Source organism: Dendrobates tinctorius, unplaced genomic scaffold (genome assembly GCF_039654945.1).
Source record: "Dendrobates tinctorius isolate UK_male_01 unplaced genomic scaffold, ASM3965494v1 ptg000043l, whole genome shotgun sequence".
In the NCBI taxonomy this organism is placed as follows: Eukaryota; Metazoa; Chordata; class Amphibia; order Anura; family Dendrobatidae; genus Dendrobates; species Dendrobates tinctorius.
In genome coordinates, this window is record NW_027361711.1 from 28500336 (window position 1) to 28522687 (window position 22352).

Below are 22352 nucleotides of genomic sequence, written 5' to 3' on the forward strand. Positions count from 1 at the left end.
ACCTTATCTATGTGTTACGAAGGATATATTATAATAACTTTTTAGCAGTACACGAATACATTGCCAGAACTACCATCACTGTATGAATACAGCACCAGATCCATCATAAGTACATGAATACAGCGCCAAGCTTGGTACAATGATCAGTGGCAGTAAATGGTAAGAAAATGCTGGCAGTTGTTCTCCCATTGATCAGACTGTATACCATGCACAAGCCATAGTACTGATTTGAAGCAGCCAGTTTCACAAATAAACATTTACACCCAGGTACATCAAAGGTGACATCTTCTCTGATTGAACTTACTCATTCTGATCTCTCTTCCCTTCATTTGGTCCAGATGCTGTGATAAATTTTCACACCCACAGCTCGCCTTTGCAGACTACTCGCTTCTCTATCTTTCTGCAGCACATCCCGCTACAGTGATCTTAAAAATTAGTGTCATTATAATGCCCCCTATATAAAACTATCTGTTTAAGTTGTACTCTTGGCTCCCATGCTGACCATCCCACAATGTATCCATCTTTAATGTCTCCTCTATATAGCGCCCATTCTATATTGTTCCTGTCTCTCCAATGTTGCCACCTCTTCATATGATCTCCCCAACGTTGCCCCCTCTCCATTTTGTGCCCGATTTTCACACTGTCACGTCACACTCTAACGCCCTGTTCACTGCCTCTTTCCACACTTTGCTGCATTTTCAAGCTGTCACCTCCATACCACATGTCCCTTTCTATACTTCTCCCCTGCTATATATGCCCACCATACTTTTCCCTCACACAACCACCTCCTCCCCCAGCTACAATGAGAATTGTTTTTCTTTGACTCCACTGCTGAACACTTTCCATCACGGCAGTGATGTCACCAGCGTGATCAGGTAACCTCACGACATTGGTGCACGTTGTGTCAACCCTGGAACTTCTGGCACGACCATCAAATGACAATCAAAATTTTCAATTGTATTCATGTCTGAAAGATGTAAATACAGTTGCATGAAGAAAGCGAGGAGACAATGCTATACCTGTTACCTGAGCCAGCTGACTATTTCACAATCCTTTCGGAGAACAGGTCTAATCCCTTTCTTGGAGGGTTACGAAATGCCCCCTTCTAAGAGACGCCTTTGACCACTGCCAGAGACGAGATGAGTCCTGTGTATATGGACCACTAGTGCAGGTCACTTTGAATTCATTTACCATGTGTTTTTATTCACAGTATGTGATATATATATATATATATATATATATATATAATTATAATATGGACCTCTGGGGACAGTCCTGGGATTCATTTATCGCATGTATATTGTGTGTGCACCTCTGGGGACAGTCCTGGGATTCATTTATCGCATGTATATTGTGTGTGCACCTCTGGGGACAGTCCTGGGATTCATTTATCACATGTACTGTATATTGTGTATGGACCGTTAGTGTAGGTTATCTGGATTTCACCATATTTGGGGTGCAGTGCAGCCTTAAAGTTTGAGGCAGTTGTAGCAAAATGCTGGAAAGTGAGTGCTCTCGAAAGCGTAAGTGTTTGTACCGTAGTTTATTTTTATTAAGTGAAATTTACAGGAGAGAAATGAAACTAATATTTGTAGACCCTATTGCTGTATGATCTGTGTCCTGACATCAGAAGGAAGGGTCACATGGTAGACCAAGCAGCAGTCCAAGATTGTTGTGTTTTCATGGTTGGCTTCATGATATATAATACAATGGGTATTGTGTTCATATATGGTACCATGTTCAACCAAGCATGGACATCAACCTGCACTTGCCAAAAAATGTGCCCTACCTCAAAGCAATAAGGTTGTATACCCTTGTTTTATTCAGTAAGTATCATGCATGGAAGCCAGTGGTGTATTTGATTCCATTGGCACGTTACACATTTCTTGTGGTCCGGTGATAAATGTGGTCCAATTTTTCTTTGTAAACCTATTCTGATATGGTAGAGCTGTCCCGCTAAGACACTTATTTATAGCAAAATGCAGTATATTCTCATTCCAAGCGTCTCTGATGATGGGTCAGGTCCAATACTCTGCATCAGGAGACGTTCTGGAGGAGTCTCTTCGCTTAGTAAAGTCAGCCAAGTCAAGCACCTAATCTCTAAAGAACTGTCTTTCATATGGATTACTAATCTCCCGAAAGTCCTATATTTCATTGCCTCTAATCTCTTCTAATCCATGGCTTCTCTCTGCCCAATTGAAATAAGAAATTCAGTAGATTTGGAGCACAAAGGATTGGTCTGTTGCTTGGAACAAGCTATGTTTTCCAAGTTTTTTGCAGCATGACCAGCTCTGTATAGTGTCAGGACATGTGAGGGAAATCAAAGACATCCTTGTTTATGGAGATAAAGGACACGGAATGCGTGTTATTAACAAACTTATCAGAGACCCATCTCTCGCCTCCATCCTCACGGACTGATGTCAAAGCACACATGTTCTGAACTAGACCTTTCCATGCCATGGTGTGGTTGTAAAGCTAAAGATATGAGGTGATCAAAGAACCTATAAGTCTACGGAAGGCCTTTGGATGGTGTGACCAGAAGAAAGGAATGCGGCTGGATGTGTGTTGCTTTAGGTCTCTGTGCCCTCTCCCATGAATAGGTGGAGTAGTCTGCACATGGGTATCTAGCTCTCAAATTCTTGCTCTTATGCTATAGCTTGGAATGGAAGTCATCAAGAAGAAATTCAAGCGAAGAAAAATGTAACTTACATAACGGGCAATGTCTCCATGTCGCACATACCACTGCAGACTATGTCATCATATCTCTGATATAGGCTCGGCCTCCGCTGCACATTTTTCACATATGTACTTGGTACTACACTCTTTATTCCATTTACTTCTTTTTTAAGTGTATTCCCATGCATGCTAAGGGCACATAGTGTTGTAAAATAATATATTCATACTGTCATGCTGACATGGAAAGCACATCAGTCATCCCTATAGTTACGTGCAAGTTTTGCCTAAATTTTCAACAGGACAGTCATTCTTTGTTTGACTTTACATTTTTAATTTAAAGAGCATCTGCCAGTAGGATCAACCCTCCTCAGCCATATATATGGACAGGTAGGTCATAGGAAGAAGATTAAAATGATACCTTGTTATCTGTGATCTGATATTTTATTCCAGAGTATTCCACATTTCTCTTTGATGTAAATGAACTGTTGTGATCTACGGACAGGGCACAGATCTCCCTGAAAATCTGCCTCCAGATTTTATCATTACCAATGTGAGACATGTTGCTCAGTAGAGCAGACTGTCGGAATTACATGTCTCACACTGGGGAACACCCCCTTTCATATAAAATAACCTCTGGAGGCAGATTTTCGGGGAGATCTGTGTCCCGCCCAGAGATCTTAACAGCTCATTTACATATTAAGAAAACGTGAATTTGTCTGGGATAAGGCATCCATATTGCATATGAAGGTATCGCTTCCTATGACCTGCATGCCCTTGTAGATGGCTTGGGTATTTAGTGAAGACAGATTTTCGCACTACTGAGGTAGGGAAAAAGAATTGGCGCTTCTAAAATTCTATGGAGAAGGAAGGTGGTGGCTGGTAAAGATTCTCCTGAAATGATAGGTACTGTTCTCCATAGAATTTTAAGAGCACCAATTGCTATCTTCTATCTTAGTAATGGAAAAATCTATTATCACTTGAAGAACTGTGAATTTAGAATTATCAGCATAAATTTTCAGTCCAGGAGAATAAAGAAGCGTATTTCTCTAATATATTACAAAGTTGCTTATTTTCATGTGTACTACTCATGTATTTATTTAAAATTAAAACCATAGGGGTGCCTCTTAAGATTAGGGGGCATTTTGGTGCACATCATTCAGCCAAAGTTCCGTTTTCATCCAACAAAATTCACACGTACACACACACACACACACACACACACACACACACACACACACACACACACACACACACACACACACACACACACACACACACACACACATATAATATATACACGCATACATACATACACACATTTATACACATACATACACACATTTGTAGACACACACATACATACACACATACATATACACACACATGCATGTTTACAGACACACATACATATATAATATATACACGCATGCATACACACACACAGACATATATACACACATGCATGTATAGACACACCCACATTTACACACATATATACTCATATACACATAAATAAAAAAATATATACGCACACACACCAGCTTGTGTAACACAGACCTCCCGGAATGATGTGATCCTCTGGCTACATCCAGATTATTTTCCTCTAAGCTGTGAGTCATGAGGCAGATGGGTCCTTACTGCGGAGTAGTTCTCCCTCTATACTGCATTAATTGAGAAGCACACGATGTGTACCAGATGTGCTCAGTATAAATGGTGATGTAACGGGCATCAACAAAATGAGAGCGTACGCTTTGTGTTAGCACATTGAGTGTGTCCGTGTACAACCCAGAAATCCAACATGTAGCAGCTCTACACACTGACCTCAAGGCAGATCTCAGGAGAGCGGTGCCCAGAGATCTCGCTGTGGGAGAGATCTACACAGGAAAATGTCGGCAGCCTCCAAAAAAAGGCCTGTCTCATAGACTTCCCTAAAGCTGTGTTCACATGTTGCAGCTGAGGTGCGTTTTTTTTTTTTTTGTTGCTGTGATTTAAATTTCTTCCTTTTTTTTAAATAAGAAAACTATACATTAGTTGAGAACTAAACCATGGTGACCACAACTTGTGAGCGCTCCAGAGAACCCAGTGCTAAATATGTCAGTGTGGGCTTAGTCACACCTCAGTATTTTTGCATCAGTGTTTGTATGCAAAAACCAAAAAAACAGGATTTTTTTATTGCAAATTAACCCCATATCTGCAGGTTAATGGCATTTTTTCACGTGACAACTTCTCTTTAAGTTTGAAAATCTAGCATAAAACCCTTTTAATGATTGGAATTTGGATAACCTTTGTGTATGTTAGTAATCTGCAGCTTCCTACTCCTGTTACTACTTTTAATCTAGCAATATATTCTATAGAAATAGAATTTGTCTTTGTGGTTGCTGAGATGGAAATAGGGCACCCAGTCTGGAACGCACTGTTATAGAGAGCTCTTATGGAGGAATTCACGGCAGCAGGTTTACTAGTCCTCTAATGATAATCTCCTGCTGATAAAACTGTGATTTTCTACAAATTCCAGCAAACAGCTCAATAAGTGACACTTCACTAGAATCAGAATCTCTGCCTCTCCATTATACTGCTTTTAGATTAGGTGGCAGCGCTGAGAAGTAATTCCCGGGCCCTGATTGCTTTATGTGTCCCATGAGATCCTTTATAGGTCTCATGCCTTCCTTTGTGTAGTACAGGGCCAGATACATGCAGTGGAGCTGCACTGATGTCCCTCACTCCAATGAATAAGTCCTTTTACAAGAACTGAATCTGGATGCGGAGCTCGTTGTCTTCTAACACAAGTGCATTCTTCTCCTTGAACGTTCATTGAATTGCACTGAATGGTCTCGGGGCTTACAGATCTATTACTGTTCTCGGTTTGGTACCATAAAGAGTTAGCATGCCAGTTAGCAGCTCTAACATTTTGGAAAGGATCCTGCAAGAAAATGCTTATTAAAACGAGACGTGAATCTGAAGGTCCTGGATCTTTGCCTCTGTTGCTCATGAGATTTTGACTTTAGTTGAGGATTTCTGTAGGACAAGATAAAGTGTATCGGTGCCTTACAACTCTACCATCCTAAAAGCAGATCCCAGGGGAACAAGGATTGCTTTTAGGCTTCAGAATGGTTGCCCCTTTGTTGTGTGCAGGCTTGGACTGGCCCACAGGAGAACAGGAGACTCCTCCGGCGGGCCGCCACCCTCTTATATGACCAGTACTTGACACTATATACTTGAATCACTAACCATCTTATTCATATGACAATCTACCCAGTCCATTGTTATATAAATTTGTGATTGAGGATAATGTCACATCTGCATATAGGTGAAAATTGGTTTGGTTACTGGCGCGCCATTGGCACCACAGTCCGACACTGGTTGTGTGGCCTGACACTTCTGACGTTGACTTGTCCTACCCTTTGAAATGGACATTTTGAGGTCTGGGGAGCTAACTGTTGCCAGGGATTGGGCAGCTTTACTATTGGAGCACCCGATACTGTATTCGTCTTACTCTGGGTGGACATTAAGGTGCAGTCTGATGGCTAATGTTTTTTCAAAGTGAATCCCATATATATCTTGTTCATTATATCAACTTTAGTCTCACATGAGAGCTAACTAAAACCAAATACATTTTATTTTTCAGAGTGATCGTCTTCTGATCAAAGGAGGCCGGATAGTGAATGATGACCAGTCTTTCTATGCAGACATCTACATGGAAGATGGCCTCATCAAGTAAGTGTTCGGGAACCATGCTTTGCTCTTTTTGTGTCTCCCCCGTCTGCAGTATAAGGGTACTTTTTGGAAATGTGATGGCCTCTGCTTGTATTTCCTACAGTATCACTTTTCTTTTACCATGTGTAAGTTATTGCTACTCTGTACCAGTTCTAGGCTGACTAATTCCTCGCTTATAATGGTAAAATAGACAGTATGCTGTACCGTTATGTGCCTGGACTGTGTTCTGGAAAATCTAAAAGTGAAAAATGAATTCAGTACTTTGAGAGGACTCCAGCTGCTTCCCAGCAGAATACCTAATGCAACGCCATAAATGTGAATGTATTTTAAAGGTAACCTGTCGGAATGTTTAAAGGCAATCTGTTACCAGTTTTTTTCTCCTTCTTCTGAGAGCAGTATGATGTAGGGGCTGAGACCCTGATTCCAGCTATGTATAACTTATTGGGCTTCTTGCTGCAGTTTTGATACAATCACTATTTTATCTGCTGCAGATCTAGCAGTTCTCTTAATGCTGAGCTCTTTGTGACCCCGCCCACACCACGTATTGGCAGCGTTCTGTGTACACTGTGCATAGGCAGTATACTCATCAACTTTGGAGGTGGGGTTATATAAAGCCCATGAATATTAAGGATTACAATGCAGGAGGCCAACTAGTGATGGTAATGATCTCCAGCTGATAAACCAGTGATTTTTATCAAAGTTGCAGCAAGCAGCACCTCACTGGAATCATGGAATCTCTCTATATATTATGATGCTGTCTGATTAGGTGGCAAAATCCTGATGACCAATGCCTTTTTAAAGGTTTTTTTTTTTTTTTTTTTTAAAACCTTCTAACTTGCTCTTGTTTCTAATAACAAATAGAACTTTCCTTATCGTCCCCCTGGTCCAGTGTCAGCTCTCCGTCGCAGCTCCCAGTCGTTTTTTAAAAGCTGCAGAGATGACATCACGACTACCGCATATATTACCATTGCACCCAATCCCTTTAATGAACCTTATTTTGCGTTACCAATTCTTGTAAGGCACACAAATGTAGGCAGAGTGCACACCCATGATGAAGTTACAGGTTCTTCAAATTCTCATCGTAGTTTCAATCTGCTGCTTTCTTCTGTATTAGTAGAGTGTTGAGAGGAACACTTGGTGAATTCGAGCTGGTGAGTGAGTGTTGAGAGGAACACTTGGTGAATTCGAGCTGGTGAGTGAGTGTTGAGAGGAACACTTGGTGAATTCGAGCTGGTGAGTGAGTGTTGAGAGGAACACTTGGTGAATTCGAGCTGGTGAGTGTTGAGAGGAACACTTGCTGAACTCGTGCTTGTGAGTGAGTGTTGAGAGGAACACTTGCTGAACTCGTGCTTGTGAGTGAGTGTTGAGAGGAACACTTGCTGAATTCGAGCTGGTGAGTGAGTGTTGAGAGGAACACTTGCTGAAGTCCAGCTGGTGAGTGAGTGTTGAGAGGAACACTTGCTGAATTCGAGCTGGTGAGTGAGTGTTGAGAGGAACGCTTGCTGAATTCGAGCTGGTGAGTGAGTGTTGAGAGGAACACTTGCTGAACTCGTGCTTGTGAGTGAGTGTTGAGAGGAACACTTGCTGAACTCGTGCTTGTGAGTGAGTGTTGAGAGGAACACTTGCTGAATTCGAGCTGGTGAGTGAGTGTTGAGAGGAACACTTGCTGAATTCGAGCTGGTGAGTGAGTGTTGAGAGGAACACTTGCTGAATTCGAGCTGGTGAGTGAGTGTTGAGAGGAACGCTTGCTGAATTCGAGCTGGTGAGTGAGTGTTGAGAGGAACACTTGCTGAATTCGAGCTGGTGAGTGAGTGTTGAGAGGAACACTTGCTGAATTCGAGCTTGTAAATGTAGCATTGTATAAAAAGCTGCTCCAGCACCTCAATATGATAAAATTCCTTCCTAACTGAGATGGAATAAAACATAGTACACTGGTCCTTGCTGGCTTTCTTGCATGTTTCGAGCATATACTGCTCTTAATGATTGTTTGTTCACATTCTGTGGCTAAGAGCAGTGTATGCTCAAAACACGTAAGAAAGCCAGCAAGGACATTGTAGTATGTTTTCTTTCATCTAGGTAAAGAAGGAATTTTATCATATTGAGGTGCTGGAGCAGCTTTTTATACAATGCTACATACCTTATCTCTTAAACCTTGGGAGCCGGTGTACTTACTTTGAAAATCTATTTAAGAATGCCTGTATAGTCCGTAAATTATACTGAACTCCTAAAATGCTTATTTTAATGAGTCATCAAATGGTCACCAGGGAAATTTTACCAGCGTATACACGTGTTATTACATGAGTTTGTAAATCTACCATCCTGACTTATGCATTTTGCACTGTAGATGCCAGATCTGCATTAAGATTCACCAGAGTGGTATCCAATAAAAGATATGGACTACACTTCTTTTTTTTGTTGGAAAGGGCATGGGATGGGGAACTGATCACAATGCCAAAGGAAATTGGAGGGTTGCCCATGGATGGGCATGCTGGCTTGATAGTAAGATGATTAAACAGGAATGAATAATCTGATGTATCGCTTCTTCACAACTGATCATCCATTGTTCTGTCTGTAGTAAAATTTGGGGAATGCTTCTCTTTCAAGTCCCTATTACAAAAAGCTTGCATTTGTAATGAGACCTGTAGGATGTGAGTAGGAGCAAAAGGTCCCTACAGCCAAGAGCAGATCAACAGCTGCACATCTTTCTACTTTCCGAAGCTGGAGCTGAAATTCACATCCGCTGCAGAGAAGCCCCAGGGCTTTGTTTTGTTTCTGAAATGTCTCAGGTTTCTGCTTCCTTTTTTTTTTTCTTTTAAAATGCATCCAGAACAATTAAGAAGAAATTATCTATATACTAACTGTATAATAGAAGTCAATTTCCTTAATCCCATCAAGGTTCTTCAACCACAGTGCCAAAGCCAAGCCACATGTACAATACGTGTTTAGTAGATATTAGAACCCTTCTAGAAACCAGAGAAGCACAAGATAGATATGTATAGAATCGGATGCGGACACTGACAGCTTGGGGCCCCTGTGCAAGAAATATGTCTGGGGCCCCCTCCCTGAAGCGGCATGCCTCATTCCGCTTATGATGAGGACAATCTGGCCATGGGACCCCCGGAGCCTCGGGCTCTGAGCAACAGGCCAGATTGCCCTCATTATCAGCGCCCTGCCTGCTGAGTCGTGTACCTAATCCTATCGTGTGTTACTGACTGCTCAGTCGTGTATCTAATCCTATCCTGTGTGATACTGTGGGCTGAGCTGCGTATCTAATCCTATTCTGTGTGATACTGTCTGCTGAGCCGTGTATCTATTCCTATCCTGTGTGATACTGACTGCTGAGCTGCGTATCTAATCCTATCCTGTGTGATACTGACTGCTGAGCTGCGTATCTAATCCTATCCTGTGTGATACTGTCCGCTGAGCCGTGTATCTATTCCTATCCTGTGTGATACTATGTGTTGAGCTGTGTATCTAATCCTATCCTGTGTGATACTGTCTGTTGAGCTGTGTACCTATTCCTATCCTGTGTGATACTGACTGCTGAGCTGTGTATCTAATCCTATCCTGTGTGATACTGACTGCTGAGCTGCGTATCTAATCCTATCCTGTGTGATACTGACTGCTGAGCCGTGTATCTAATCCTATTCTGTGTGATAGTGTCTGCTGAGCCGTGTATCTAATACTATTCTGTGTGATACTGTGTGCTGAGCTGCGTATCTAATCCTATCCTGTGTGATACTGACTGCTGAACTGTGTCTAATCCTCTCCTGTGTGATACCATCTGCTGAGCCATGTGTCTAATCCTATCCTGTGTGATACTGACTCCTGAGCTGCGTATCTAATCCTATCCTGTGTGATACTGACTGCTGAGCCGTGTATCTAATCCTATCCTGTGTGATACTGGGCTCCCCCTGCAGTCTGTGTCAGAGGGTGGTCTGTGTTGGCACGGTAATAAATTGTGTTATTTCCAGCTTTACAGAAGGACGATAACACCATAGAAATGATAAGAATAATAGGCCTCAGTTACCACAACTGTCTACAAAGAAAACTGTTGCTGATAGCAACTAATCACAGCTCATTTTTCATCTTTTAAACAGCTCTGGGACAGCGTGGCGAGTTTTGAGTGGCGACTTTTGTGTTTGGACTTTTATGTGGCGAGGTTGGTGTATGTGTGGTGAAATGTGTGCTGAGGGTGGTATATGTGTTGAAGCACGTGGTAGTGTGTGGCGCATTTTGTGTGTTTTTTCATATCCCCGTGTGTGGCGAGTATCCCATGTCAGGGCCCCACCTTAGCAACTGTACGGTATATACTCTTTGGCGCCATCGCTCTCATTCTTTAAGTCCCCCCTTGTTCACATCTGGCAGCTGTCAATTTGCCTCCCAACACTTTTTCTTTCACCTTTTCCCCATTATGTAGATAGGGGCAAAATTGTTTGGTGAATTGGAACGCGCGGGGTTAAAATTTTGCCTCACAACATGGCCTATGACGCTCTCGGGGTCCAGACGTGTGACTGTGCCAAATTTTGTGGCTGTAGCTGCGACGGTGCGGATGCCAATCCCGGACATACACACACACATTGAGCTTTATATAATAGATTAAAGGGAATCTGTCACCCCTTTTTTGAGATATCATATAATGATATCATTCAGTTGTGTGTCACCCCCTCCCTGTCTTGCTCTATTCATTTCTTCTTGTGTAGAGCAAGACAGGGAGGGGGGAGCAGGTGAATAAGCCCCGCCCATTGGACCGGACAGCGGCAGTTTACATACATCTGAACCGATAAAAAAAAGGTATTTATGCATGAAAGGTGCAGGGTCAGGGGGAAGCAAAAGTACTAAGAGAATCCTTAGGTGACACACAATTGAATGATATCATTATATGATATCTCAAAAAAGGGGTGACAGATTCCCTTTAAATTATATGTCTGGTATCTATGGGCAGCACGGTGGCTCAGTGGATAGCACTGCAGCGCTGGAGTCCTGGGTTCAAATCCCACCAAGGACAACATCTGCAAGGAGTTTGTATGTTCTCCCCGTGTTTGCGTGGGTTTCCTCCGGGTACTCCGGTTTCCTCTCCCACACTCCAAAGACATACTGATAGGGCTCACAATCTAAAGGGCTCACAATGATGATAATGTGTGCAAACAGTAAAGCGCTGTGGAGTATGTTAGCGCTATATAAAAATAAAGATTATTATCTATACCATCTGGTATCTGCAAAAGAGTTAATCCCCAAATCAAGTTATCCTGATGATAAGCGATAACTTACCGACTTTTGGGGCACTGACCACTGGGACCCCCAGCAATCCTGAGAACAGAACTCTGCAGCTCAGGTATGAATGGATTGGAGGTGCGCATGTTTTACTTCTGCTCTATTTATTGTCTATGGAACGGATGGAAATGGCTGAACACAGAGCTCAGCAGCTCTATAGATAATGAAGAGAACAGAGGCCGAGCGTGCACAACTCTGCTCCATCCAGGACAAGGCTGCAGACCCCTGTTCTCAGCATCTCAGGGGGGCTCAGCAGCTCTATAGATAGAGAGCAGAGGCTGAACATGCACACTCTGCTCCATTCAGGACAAGACTGTAGACCCCTGTTTGCAGAATCTCTGGGGGGCTCAGCAGCTCTATAGATAGAGAGCAGAGGCTGAACATGCACAACTCTGCGCCATTCAGGACAAGACTGCAGACCCCTGTTCTCAGCATCTCAGGGGGGCTCAGCAGCTCTATAGATAGAGAGCAGAGGCTGAACATGCACACTCTGCTCCATTCAGGACAAGACTGTAGACCCCTGTTTGCAGAATCTCTGGGGGGCTCAGCAGCTCTATAGATAGAGAGCAGAGGCTGAACATGCACAACTCTGCGCCATTCAGGACAAGACTGCAGACCCCTGTTCTCAGCATCTCAGGGGGGCTCAGCAGCTCTATAGATAGAGAGCAGAGGCTGAACATGCACACTCTGCTCCATTCAGGACAAGACTGCAGACCCCTGTTCTCAGAATCTCTAGGGAGACAGTGGTTGGATCCTGTGGACTGGAAATAAAAGGGTTATTCACTAAATGATCAAGATCCTGGTTGATTTTCCTAATGTTTACAATTACAGTATCATGCGTGAACCAAAAACAAATAGTTGACACACACACACCGCTTAGGAAAGCTGCAGTCAGCCGTAGACTTCTCGTGCAGCTGCCACAGCAAGGAACATATAATAATACATGGTGCTGATGCTGAGACAAATACCCAGTACAAATGACATATCTATCACAGCTGAGTTTACTACAATGTATCCAGTCTAGGCAAGTGTCAGGGGCGGTTATTGTCATTGTGTTTAATGAGTCCCATTCTTCTAGATCAGGGGTGGGGAACCTCAGGCCCCAGGGCCATTTACGGCCCCCGAGCAGATTCTCAGGGACTGCATTCTTGGGCAGGGAGCAGTATTTTGATTGCCACAAGCTCCTTAATTTCTTCTTGCTCTGTTAGCACACACACACAGTTTTCACTACTGAACATTGAAGGGCATGAAGTGAAAGATTAAGTCATGAAACCAGTGTCAGGATGTACTTTGTGAGCGGAGTTTATATGGCCCCCGAAGGATGGTATAAATATCCAAATGGCCCTTGGCATAAAAAAGATTCCCCACCCCTGGTCTAGATCAATGGCACTTTGCTTAGAATGTTGTCTGTTTCTTCTAGAGTGTATTCACACTGAATTATACATCTATTTACTGGATTCAAACATGTTATTCTATGCAGAAAAAAGTGGTATAGCGACATTCTCACTTGCCGGAGGCACAACGTTCTTTTAGCCTTTGTTGGCTGAATGTTAGTTTATTGATTAGTTTAAAGTGTATGACCGGAATCACAATCCACACTAATGGAAGCAGCTTGTCAGTAAGGGTTTAAAGAGGATCTATCACTTCCTAAAAACTAATTGCGGTAAATACCTTGTAAAAATCCCTGAGCTCCCCTGATTCTGCCACTCTTTTCAGTTTTGTGCTCTGTCACTCCATTGCAGAGGTATTTACATTTGTTGCTTTTGGAGGGCACTATGTGAAATCTCTGCTTTGGAGCCCAACTGGGTGTTTCTTTAGAGTCTTCTATGATGGCATGTGCTTTAACCCCTCCCTCCCAGATGCAGCCATTCACAGCTCGGCAGCTGGTCTAACAGTCTCAGGTTGCCTTTGGCAGCATCTGGGAGGGAGGGATGAAAGCACAATGCCACCAGAGAAAACTCTGAAAAATTGGCCAGTTGGACTGCAATCGGAGATTTCACATATTGGCCACCTTAGGCAATAAATGTGAATATCTATGCAGTCGACTGACGCAGCACAAAGTAGAAAAGAGGAGATGAATCAGAAGGACTTTTTGCAGGGTATTTAGCACAATTTTTTTAAGCTAGTGACAGGCCCTCTTTAAACCTCAATATATTTTTTCTGGATATAGACTGGTTGTCTGAAAGCAGATTTTACCAATGCAACTTTGTCATGTATTCCTGACATATCGAAACAGTGCAATATTTTCACTGTTTTTTTTAATTTTATTACATTTAATGGAAAAAAAAAGCTTTTTCCTCAGTGAGCATGTTTGTATGCAGTTGACATTTTTTTTAAAATCATCAACTTTGCTTCTGCTCGCATTGTTGATTTGATATTTGGTGACCTCTAGAAGGAATACAGTTCATTAATTTTCAATGGCAAAATGTCACAAACGGCCAGAATGTGAATGTCATTGAGTAGGTATACAGGGAGAGTGATATAATGAACATGATGAACACATTGCATCTCTCAGTGTAAACCATAACTCTACCAGTAAGAAAAAAGAGACGCTAAACAGTTTAAAGGGGCTTTCCTGACTTTAAACATTATTGTTAATAGGCTCAGGATGTGGTGGTAAAAAATAATCCTATACTCCCCTCCCAGACCGGTGGCGCTACTGCACACTCACAAGTGTGTCTCCGGCCTATCTCCGGGCATGGACATCTGGAGGGGAAATCTGCACACCCTGGGAACATTGACAATAACTTTAAAAACAAGGGAAAGCCTTCTTAAGAGTTGCGAAAAGTAAGGGGCGGTAAGAAGAGAGAAACAAAGTATTGGGTAGGGGAAATGATTGGGACCATTCTAATAAGCCGCCAGAAGGTGAAGTCGTAGTTGGAGGATAGTAAGTCAGCTAGGTCAGTATACTGACCGAACAGAATCCGGCCTCCATACTCTGAGGAATTGGTCAACTCTCATTTGGTCTGGAGACGTTGGCTCCTGCATCCGACATATGTAGGAGAAAGTATCTAAGCTTTCCCGCAGTGCAGGTATCTAAATACCGTATATTCAGGTTTTGTGGAAAAAACACTTTTTTACTTCTCTACATCATAGGCAGATTGGAGACAACCTGATCGTTCCAGGAGGTGTAAAAATCATTGAAGCAAATGGGAAGATGGTGATACCTGGCGGAATTGATGTCCACACCCACTTACAGATGCCCTACAGAGGGATGACTACAGTAGATGATTTTTTCCAAGGGACCAAAGCTGCTATTGCGGGGGGAACCACCATGATATGTGAGTGTTTGTTTGTTTTTTTTCTATTACTAAAAACATATTTTTTGAGATTTTATTTATTTTTGAAATATCTGTTAATTAAGTTTACTCTTAGTCTAGATGCTAGATCTCCACCATTGGAATTGCACTGGACACTTACTTTATCTACTGCCACCATGAAAGCAAAACTGTCAGCATGTTCATACTGCGCCAACTACAGGCGCCATACAGGTGTTTTACTTTACAGCACTGCAGTAATTTACTGAAAACATGTTTTTAGTAAATGGCAAGTTCAGGGAGATGCATCTACTTAGCACCTCCCCACTCATCACATTGACAGGTTTTTACCTATTTCTGTAAGGTAGAGACTAGTGATGAGCGACCGTGCTCAGATAAGGTGTTATCCGAGCATGCTCGGGTGCTGAGTAACTTCGCCATTCTCGAAAAATATCTTCGAGTCCTCGTAGCTGCATGTCTCGTGACTGTTCGACAGCGTCAACACATTCAGGGGTTGCCTGTTTATTAGGCTGTCCATACTTGTGCTGCGGCTGTCCAACAGCCACGAGACATGAAGGCGCGGAGACTCGAACATGTTTTTCGAGCATGGCGATGTTCGGATAACAACTTACCCCAGCACGTTCATTCATCACTAGTGGAGGCCTAAAGTTTAGTATAATCAGGGGACCCGTCACTGTGTTATGCCCTATGGTTAGGATAGAAAGGGCAGGCGGACAAATTCTCTTTCAGCTGTCCACACAATCTGTGATGTGGGCTGGATCATACTCCTGTTGGAAGAAAAAGGAATCGTTATCTTAAAGAAGCTTCTGACATCCCCTCTCGGCAATGAAATAAGCATGTACGCTCTGCCAAAGTGACTGTGCTTGATAATGGTGGAGTTGGGTGAAATAGTGAATGGCCAAGCCCTTGGCTGACAGCCATGTCTTTTATGGATGGCTTTAAGAATTGGTGGCAAAGAGGAACGTATGCCGGCCATTAACGCCTTTTCGTTTTTTTCAGTGGATCATGTCATCCCAGAGCCAGAATCCAGTGTCATTGAAGCCTTTGAGAAGTGGAGAGAGTGGGCTGACGCGAAGGCCTGCTGCGACTATTCCCTGCACGTAGACATCACCCACTGGAACGACAGTGTGAGACAAGAAGTGGAGTCACTTGTGAAGCAGAAAGGTGATGCCACGTAATATACCTCTTGTGTTATTAATGTTAAGATCAGTGTAAGGGTGTGTGCACACGTTTTCTTTATCACATATTTTTCTGTGCAGTTTTGCCACAAAAACAGAAGCATTTCCTAAGGCCAGCAAAGTGAGTGAGATTCCTAAAGTCTCATGCGCACATTGCTTATTATTTCACATGTTCTTTTCAACGTTTTTCTCCAAATTCCAATGCATGGGGAAAAAACGTATCAAAATTGCAAGTAAATGCACAGCAAAATGCGCATACTTGATGCTAACACACCAGTATTATATATTGATACACCAGTAGTATATACTGGGCAAATATTAGGCTATGTTCACATGTTAAATCACATATGTCCAGAAAATGGGAATAGTCAACACTTCAAATACAATTTAAATAAGACACTGTCACTGATGGAAATGGTAATGTCGCCAGAAGACACAAAAGTGATTCAAGTTATTGGAATAGTACATACAATATAAAAAAACATTAAAAAAACAGGGTGGGGACACAACAATCTCTAAAGCCGGTGGGGCACATATTGATGATCAGAGGATCACTGGATCATATATACTACAATGTAACCTATATTGACCTAAATCATAAATGGGGGCTATACTGCTATTAGTACCAGGCTATTACATCTATAAATAAAGTGCTTAGAGCCTGTTGCAATGCAATAATTATTGTTCCCACAATATTAATGCTATGAGCCTTGCTTACTAATAGACCTGTATGTATATAAGTGAACACAATGCTACACAGCTAAAGTGCTACCCAGACCAAAGTAAAATAGGTGTAGTCTATTCAAAGAAGGAAATATACATAACCTAGGACTATAGCAGTATGAAAACCAGAGCCAGGATCTTCAAAAACCAAGACAGTAATGACTCCCCAACCCCTACGACGTTTCGCCAAAGCTTCTTCCGGGGTTGCCTGGTTTTCTCCACACATCCTGCATAGAATTATCACCAAAAAGTTCTATCTTCGTCTCATCAGACCAGAGAATCTTATTTCTCATAGTCTGGGAGTCCTTCATGTGTTTTTTTTAGCATACTCTATGCGGGCTTTCATATGTCTTTCACTGAGGAGATGTTTCCGTCGGGCCACTCTGCCATAAAGGTCCAACTGGTGGAGGGCTTCAGTGATAGTTGACTTTGTGAAACTCTCTCCCATCTCCCTACTGCATCTGTGGAGCTCATCCACAGTGATCCTGGGGTTCTTCTTTACCTTTCTCACCAAGGCTCTTCTCCCATGATTGCTCAGGTTGGCTGGACGGCCCGGTCTAGGAAGACTTCTGGTGGTCCTAAACTTCTTCCATTTAAGGATTATGAAGGCCACTGTGCTTCTAGGAACCTAGAGTACTACAGAAATTCTTTTATAACCTTGGCCAGATCTGTGCCTTGCCACAGTTCTGTCTGAGCTCCTTGGCCAATTCCTTTGACTTCATGATTCTCATTTGGTCTGACATGCACTGTGAGCTGTGAGGTCTTATATAGGCAGGTGTGTGCCTTTGTAAGGCAACAAGGATAGTATTCGTGGCAACGAGCTGTAGTGTCCCCACACCCTGACGCACCCACAGATGAAATACAATGTCCTTGTCGCTGCATGTGCAGCAGAACACTCACGGTTACTGTCAGGGTTCCTTCCAGTTCTGTCACTCCGGCTTCTGATTTCCCAGTTCCACAAAATACTCTGGAGTCACAGTCTTTTTTCAACAGTTCAACTTTACTTATCAAAAGAGCACTCATCAACTTGGCAGCACAATTCACACAGAGTCACGTATCCTGAACTTTCCCTGCCTTCCCGGCAGACTCTATTCCTTCTGTAATCTCTCCTTCTTTTCTCCTAACATTCACAACCGTACCTCTAGTCAGACTCTTTTCTGTACGTACCTTACTTTTCCCTGCCATCCGGGCAATCTCTTTGGACAGTCCTTGTCCCATCTGTGCTTTCCATGTCACGACCTCCCTGTCAGCCCCTCATCCGGTTCTAATAGGTGCCGGGAACGCCATCTCAGCTGCTCCCACCCTCGTCTTAGACCCCGGATCCTTCTTGGGGATGGTTCTGTTGAGCTGCTGCCCACTGCACTCTTATCCGCTTGGGGCCTTTTACTGCCGTAGCAGACTTATCCCCACAGCCAGCCACTGTCTGTTCCACTACTTCTCATATAACCTGCCCTGGGCAGGCTGTCCGGGCTTCTGAATCTAATCAGGAAGTGCCTGTCCTATATCTTCCTGTTCTGTGCTGCTCTGCTCTGTGACCCCCTCCCATTTGCTTAAGCCCTTGCTGCCTATGCCTAAACTGACACTATTTTCTATCCTATTCTCTAATGTGCCCCCACTCTATTCTAACCCCACTATTATTCTATGCTAACGTCTATCCCTAATCCTAAACATGTACACAATACATAAACATTACATTTCACATTAAAGAACAATGAGGTGCTGCTAGTAATCATGCGAACAGCGTCCAAGGGAGAGAAGGCACATGAGGTTCCCCGCCACCTCCTTACACCTTTACAAATCAAGTCCTATCAGTTTAATTAAACCCAGCTGTTACCAATGAAGGAGTAGAACCATCTCAAGGAGGATCACAAGGAAATGGACAGCATGTGACTTAAATATGAGTGTCTGAGCAAAGGGTCTGAATACTTGTGACCATGTGATATTTCAGTTTTTCTTTTTTAATAAATTTGCAAAAATTTCTACATTTGTTTTTTTTTTCAGTCAGGATGTGCAGAGTGTACATTAATGAGAAAAAAATGAACTTTTCTGATTTTAACAAATGGCTGTAATGAAAAAGAGTGAAAAATGAAAATTGAAAGGGGTCTGAATACTTTCCTTACCCATTGTAACAAACTCTGCAAAAACGCAACTTGTGAACATAGCCTAAGGCTTTTTTTCACATTTTGTCTTTTGATTTCCATCATAAATAGCCCCTCTTGACTTTAATGGGGTCTGTCCCCTGTTCCAACTAGTAGAGCGTCTAAATAGTTGGCCAATCACGCGCGTCAGAGCAACCGGTGTTCGGCTTTTCATATGTCTTTTCGTGCGTGACTTCTATTTATGTTCTGGGACTAATGGTTCTGGATTAGCGGTCTAGACATCAATCCACTGATATTATGATACTTATTCCCTGTCGTTGGGTCTGTCTTCATGTAAGCTTGTGCCAATCCTTCAAAATAAAATTCTCACTTGCAGTACCAGTCTGCCGCAAGTGGAAGAAGCGGTGTTTTCCCTTGTTGCCATGCCCAGGCTTCCTGTTTCCAAGCCTTGTATCGGAGGAGGCGATGGTGACATATGTTCTGCCATAAATGTGTTATTTTAGGCACACTTTCAGGTTGCACTTTTGCTTTATTAGCGTCTTGATGCAGGGCCCTTCCGTCTGGGATCTCTCTCCTACCTAGATACTTGGTAGCGATGCCAAACAAGACCTTTCTACATGTTGAAGTTCTGCAGCCAGCTCCTTCCATTCCACAGGAGTGTAATAATTATCACATGTCCCTAGCTGTAACACAGGAAAAATCTGACACTGACTTTCCATCTTTGCTTTTTTTTTTATTCCCAGGTGTTAACTCTTTCATGGTTTACATGGCCTATAAAGATATGTATCAGATGTCCAACACCGAGGTAAATTCTATTGGATTTCCTTCCTCTCCGGGCTGTATTCCAGATATATGAGCGCTCTTCTTATCTTCGTTTCTGTCTGTTGGGATCGAGGCTGTGATCTGGAGAATTGCTATGTGTGTACACGTTTGACCCAATATGACGGGACCTGTCTTGTCTCTCCTACATATTGTTTATTCATGTAGTGGCGTCACAGCTCTCATACAATCGCCAAAAGTTCTGCTTTTGTGATAAACATTAACTTTTTTTTTCTGTTTTCAAAGCTAACATTCTGGTTGTGTATATTCCAGCTTTATGAGATCTTCACTTTCCTTGGAGGAATGGGGGCAATTGCTCAGGTTCATGCTGAAAATGGAGACATCATTGCCCAGGTAAGTGACAAAATGCAATGTATTAGCAGCAGTGGAGAAAATGTGTACGATATTAGATGGATTTATAGGAATAGCAGTTCTTGGTTACATAGGACAATAAAGACTTATCCTTAACCCCTTAACGACCGCCGATACGCCTTTTAACGGCGGTAATTAAGGGTACTAAAACCACAGCGCCGTTAATCCACGGCGCTGTGATTTAAGTGAATAGCGCCCCCCAGTGTCGGATTTTCTCCGGGGTAGCCGAGACCCCAGAGAACATGAATCGGTCGGTTTTTACCGACCCCCGCTTTTGCGATCGCCGTTATTAACCCTATAACGGCGACCGCAAAAAAAAAAAAAGCCGCGATTTTACATTTAATTTCTCTCTCCTCTGATGTGATCGCACATCAGAGGAGAGAGAAATAGGGTCCCCGATCCCCCCCCCGGTACCTCTCCGTGGCCCTCCGTCCCCTCCCGGTGGTCCCACGTCCCGCCGGCATCCTCCGATGGGCGCCGCCATCTTGAAAATGGCGGGCGCCCGCCGGGAATCTGCCGGCTCCGGCTGGCAGATTCCATTCATTATTTTGATCACTATGATAAACAATCATAGTGATCAAAATAAAAAAAATAGTACATAACCCCCCCGTTTATCACTCCCTTATATAGGCCAATATAATGAAATAAAGAAAATATTTTTTTTTTCAGTTTTCCATTAGGGTTAGGGTTGGGCTAGGGTTAGGGTTAGGGTTGGGCTAGGGTTAGGGTTGGGCTAGGGTTAGGGTTGGGCTAGGGTTAGGGCTGGGCTAGGGTTAGGGCTAGGGTTGTGCTAGGGCTAGGGTTAGGGCTCGGGTCACGACTAGGGTTAGAATTAGGGTTAGGGCGAACTAGAATTAGGGTTAGAATTAGGATTAGGGATTAGGGTTGGGATTAGGGTTAGGGGTGTGTTGGGGTTAGGGTTGGAGCAAGAATTGAGGGGTTTCCACTATTTGCCAACTTTGGGGGTCTAAAAATTGGGGTCTAAAAAATCACTTTTGTGGAAATAAAAAAAGACTTTTTATTTTCACGGCTCTGCGTTTATAAACTTTTGTGAAGCGCTTGGGGGTTCAAAGTGCTCACCACACATCTAGATAAGTTCCTTAATGGGTCTAGTTTCCAAAATGGGGTCACTTGTTGGAGGTTTCCACTGTTTTAGGCACATTAAGGGCTCTCCGAACGCAACATGGCATCCGATCTCAATTCCAGCCAATTCTGCGTTGAAAAAGTCAAACGGTGCTCCATCCCTTGCGAGCTCTGCCGTGTGCTGAAATAGTGGTTTACCCCCACATATAGGATATCGGCGTATTCAGGAGAAATTGTACAACAAATTTTGTGGTTGATTTTCTCTTTTAACACTTGTGAAAATAAAAAAAATTGGTTCTGAAGTAAATTTTTTGCAAAAGAAAGTTAAATATTAATTTTTTCCTTCCACATTGCTTTAGTTCCTGTGAAGCACTTAAAGGGTTAATAAACTTCTTGAATGTGGTTTTGAGCACCTTGAGGGGTCTAGTGTTTAGAATGGTGCCACTTTTGGGTATTTTCTGTCATGTACACCCCTCAAAATGACTTTAAATATGATGTGGTCCCTAAAAAAATGGTTTTGTAAATTTTGTTGTAAAAATGAGAAATCGCTGGTCAACTTTTAACCCTTATAACTTCCTAACAAAAAAAAATTTTGCTTCCAAAATTGTGCTGATGTAAAGTAGACATGTGGGAAATGTTATTTATTAAGAAATTTGTGTGACACATCTCTCTGATTTGAGGGCATAAAAATTTAACATTTTAAAATTGCAAAATTTTCAAAATTTTCGCCATATTTCCATTTTTTTCATAAATGAACACAAGACTTATCGAAGAAATTTTACCACTAATATGAAGTACAATATGTCACGAAAAAACAGTCTTAGAATCAGCGGGATCCATTAAAGTGTTCCAGAGTTATAACCTCATAAAGGGACAGTGATCAGAATTGTAAAAATTGGCCTGGTCATTAAGCTGCAAACTGGCTCTGTCGCTAAGGGGTTAAGGCCCCTTTACATTTAGCGATGCACCAGCGATCCGACCTGGTCAGGATCGCTGGTGCATCGCTAAATAATTGCTAGTGAGCTGCCACACAGGCAGATCTCACAGCGATGCAGCAGCGACGCAGCGCACGATACTCACCTTTCACACACAGCGATCCTGACGTCCTCCCGCCCGCCTCCACGCGTCGCTCGTCG

At 42.8% G+C, this 22352-nt stretch overlaps 1 protein-coding gene across 2 annotated transcripts in view; it reads left to right on the forward strand.

Annotated features, from left to right (window-relative positions):
- DPYSL3 (dihydropyrimidinase like 3) overlaps positions 1-22352 on the forward strand; it is a 129370-nt gene that overhangs the window by 87117 nt on the left and 19901 nt on the right. For both annotated transcript variants that reach the window (XM_073575247.1, XM_073575248.1), the window contains exons 2-6: positions 6302-6390; positions 14761-14945; positions 15942-16106; positions 19686-19747; positions 20035-20115. In XM_073575247.1, coding sequence (XP_073431348.1) covers positions 6302-6390; positions 14761-14945; positions 15942-16106; positions 19686-19747; positions 20035-20115 — 582 coding nt within the window. The remainder of the gene's footprint in view (positions 1-6301; positions 6391-14760; positions 14946-15941; positions 16107-19685; positions 19748-20034; positions 20116-22352) is intronic.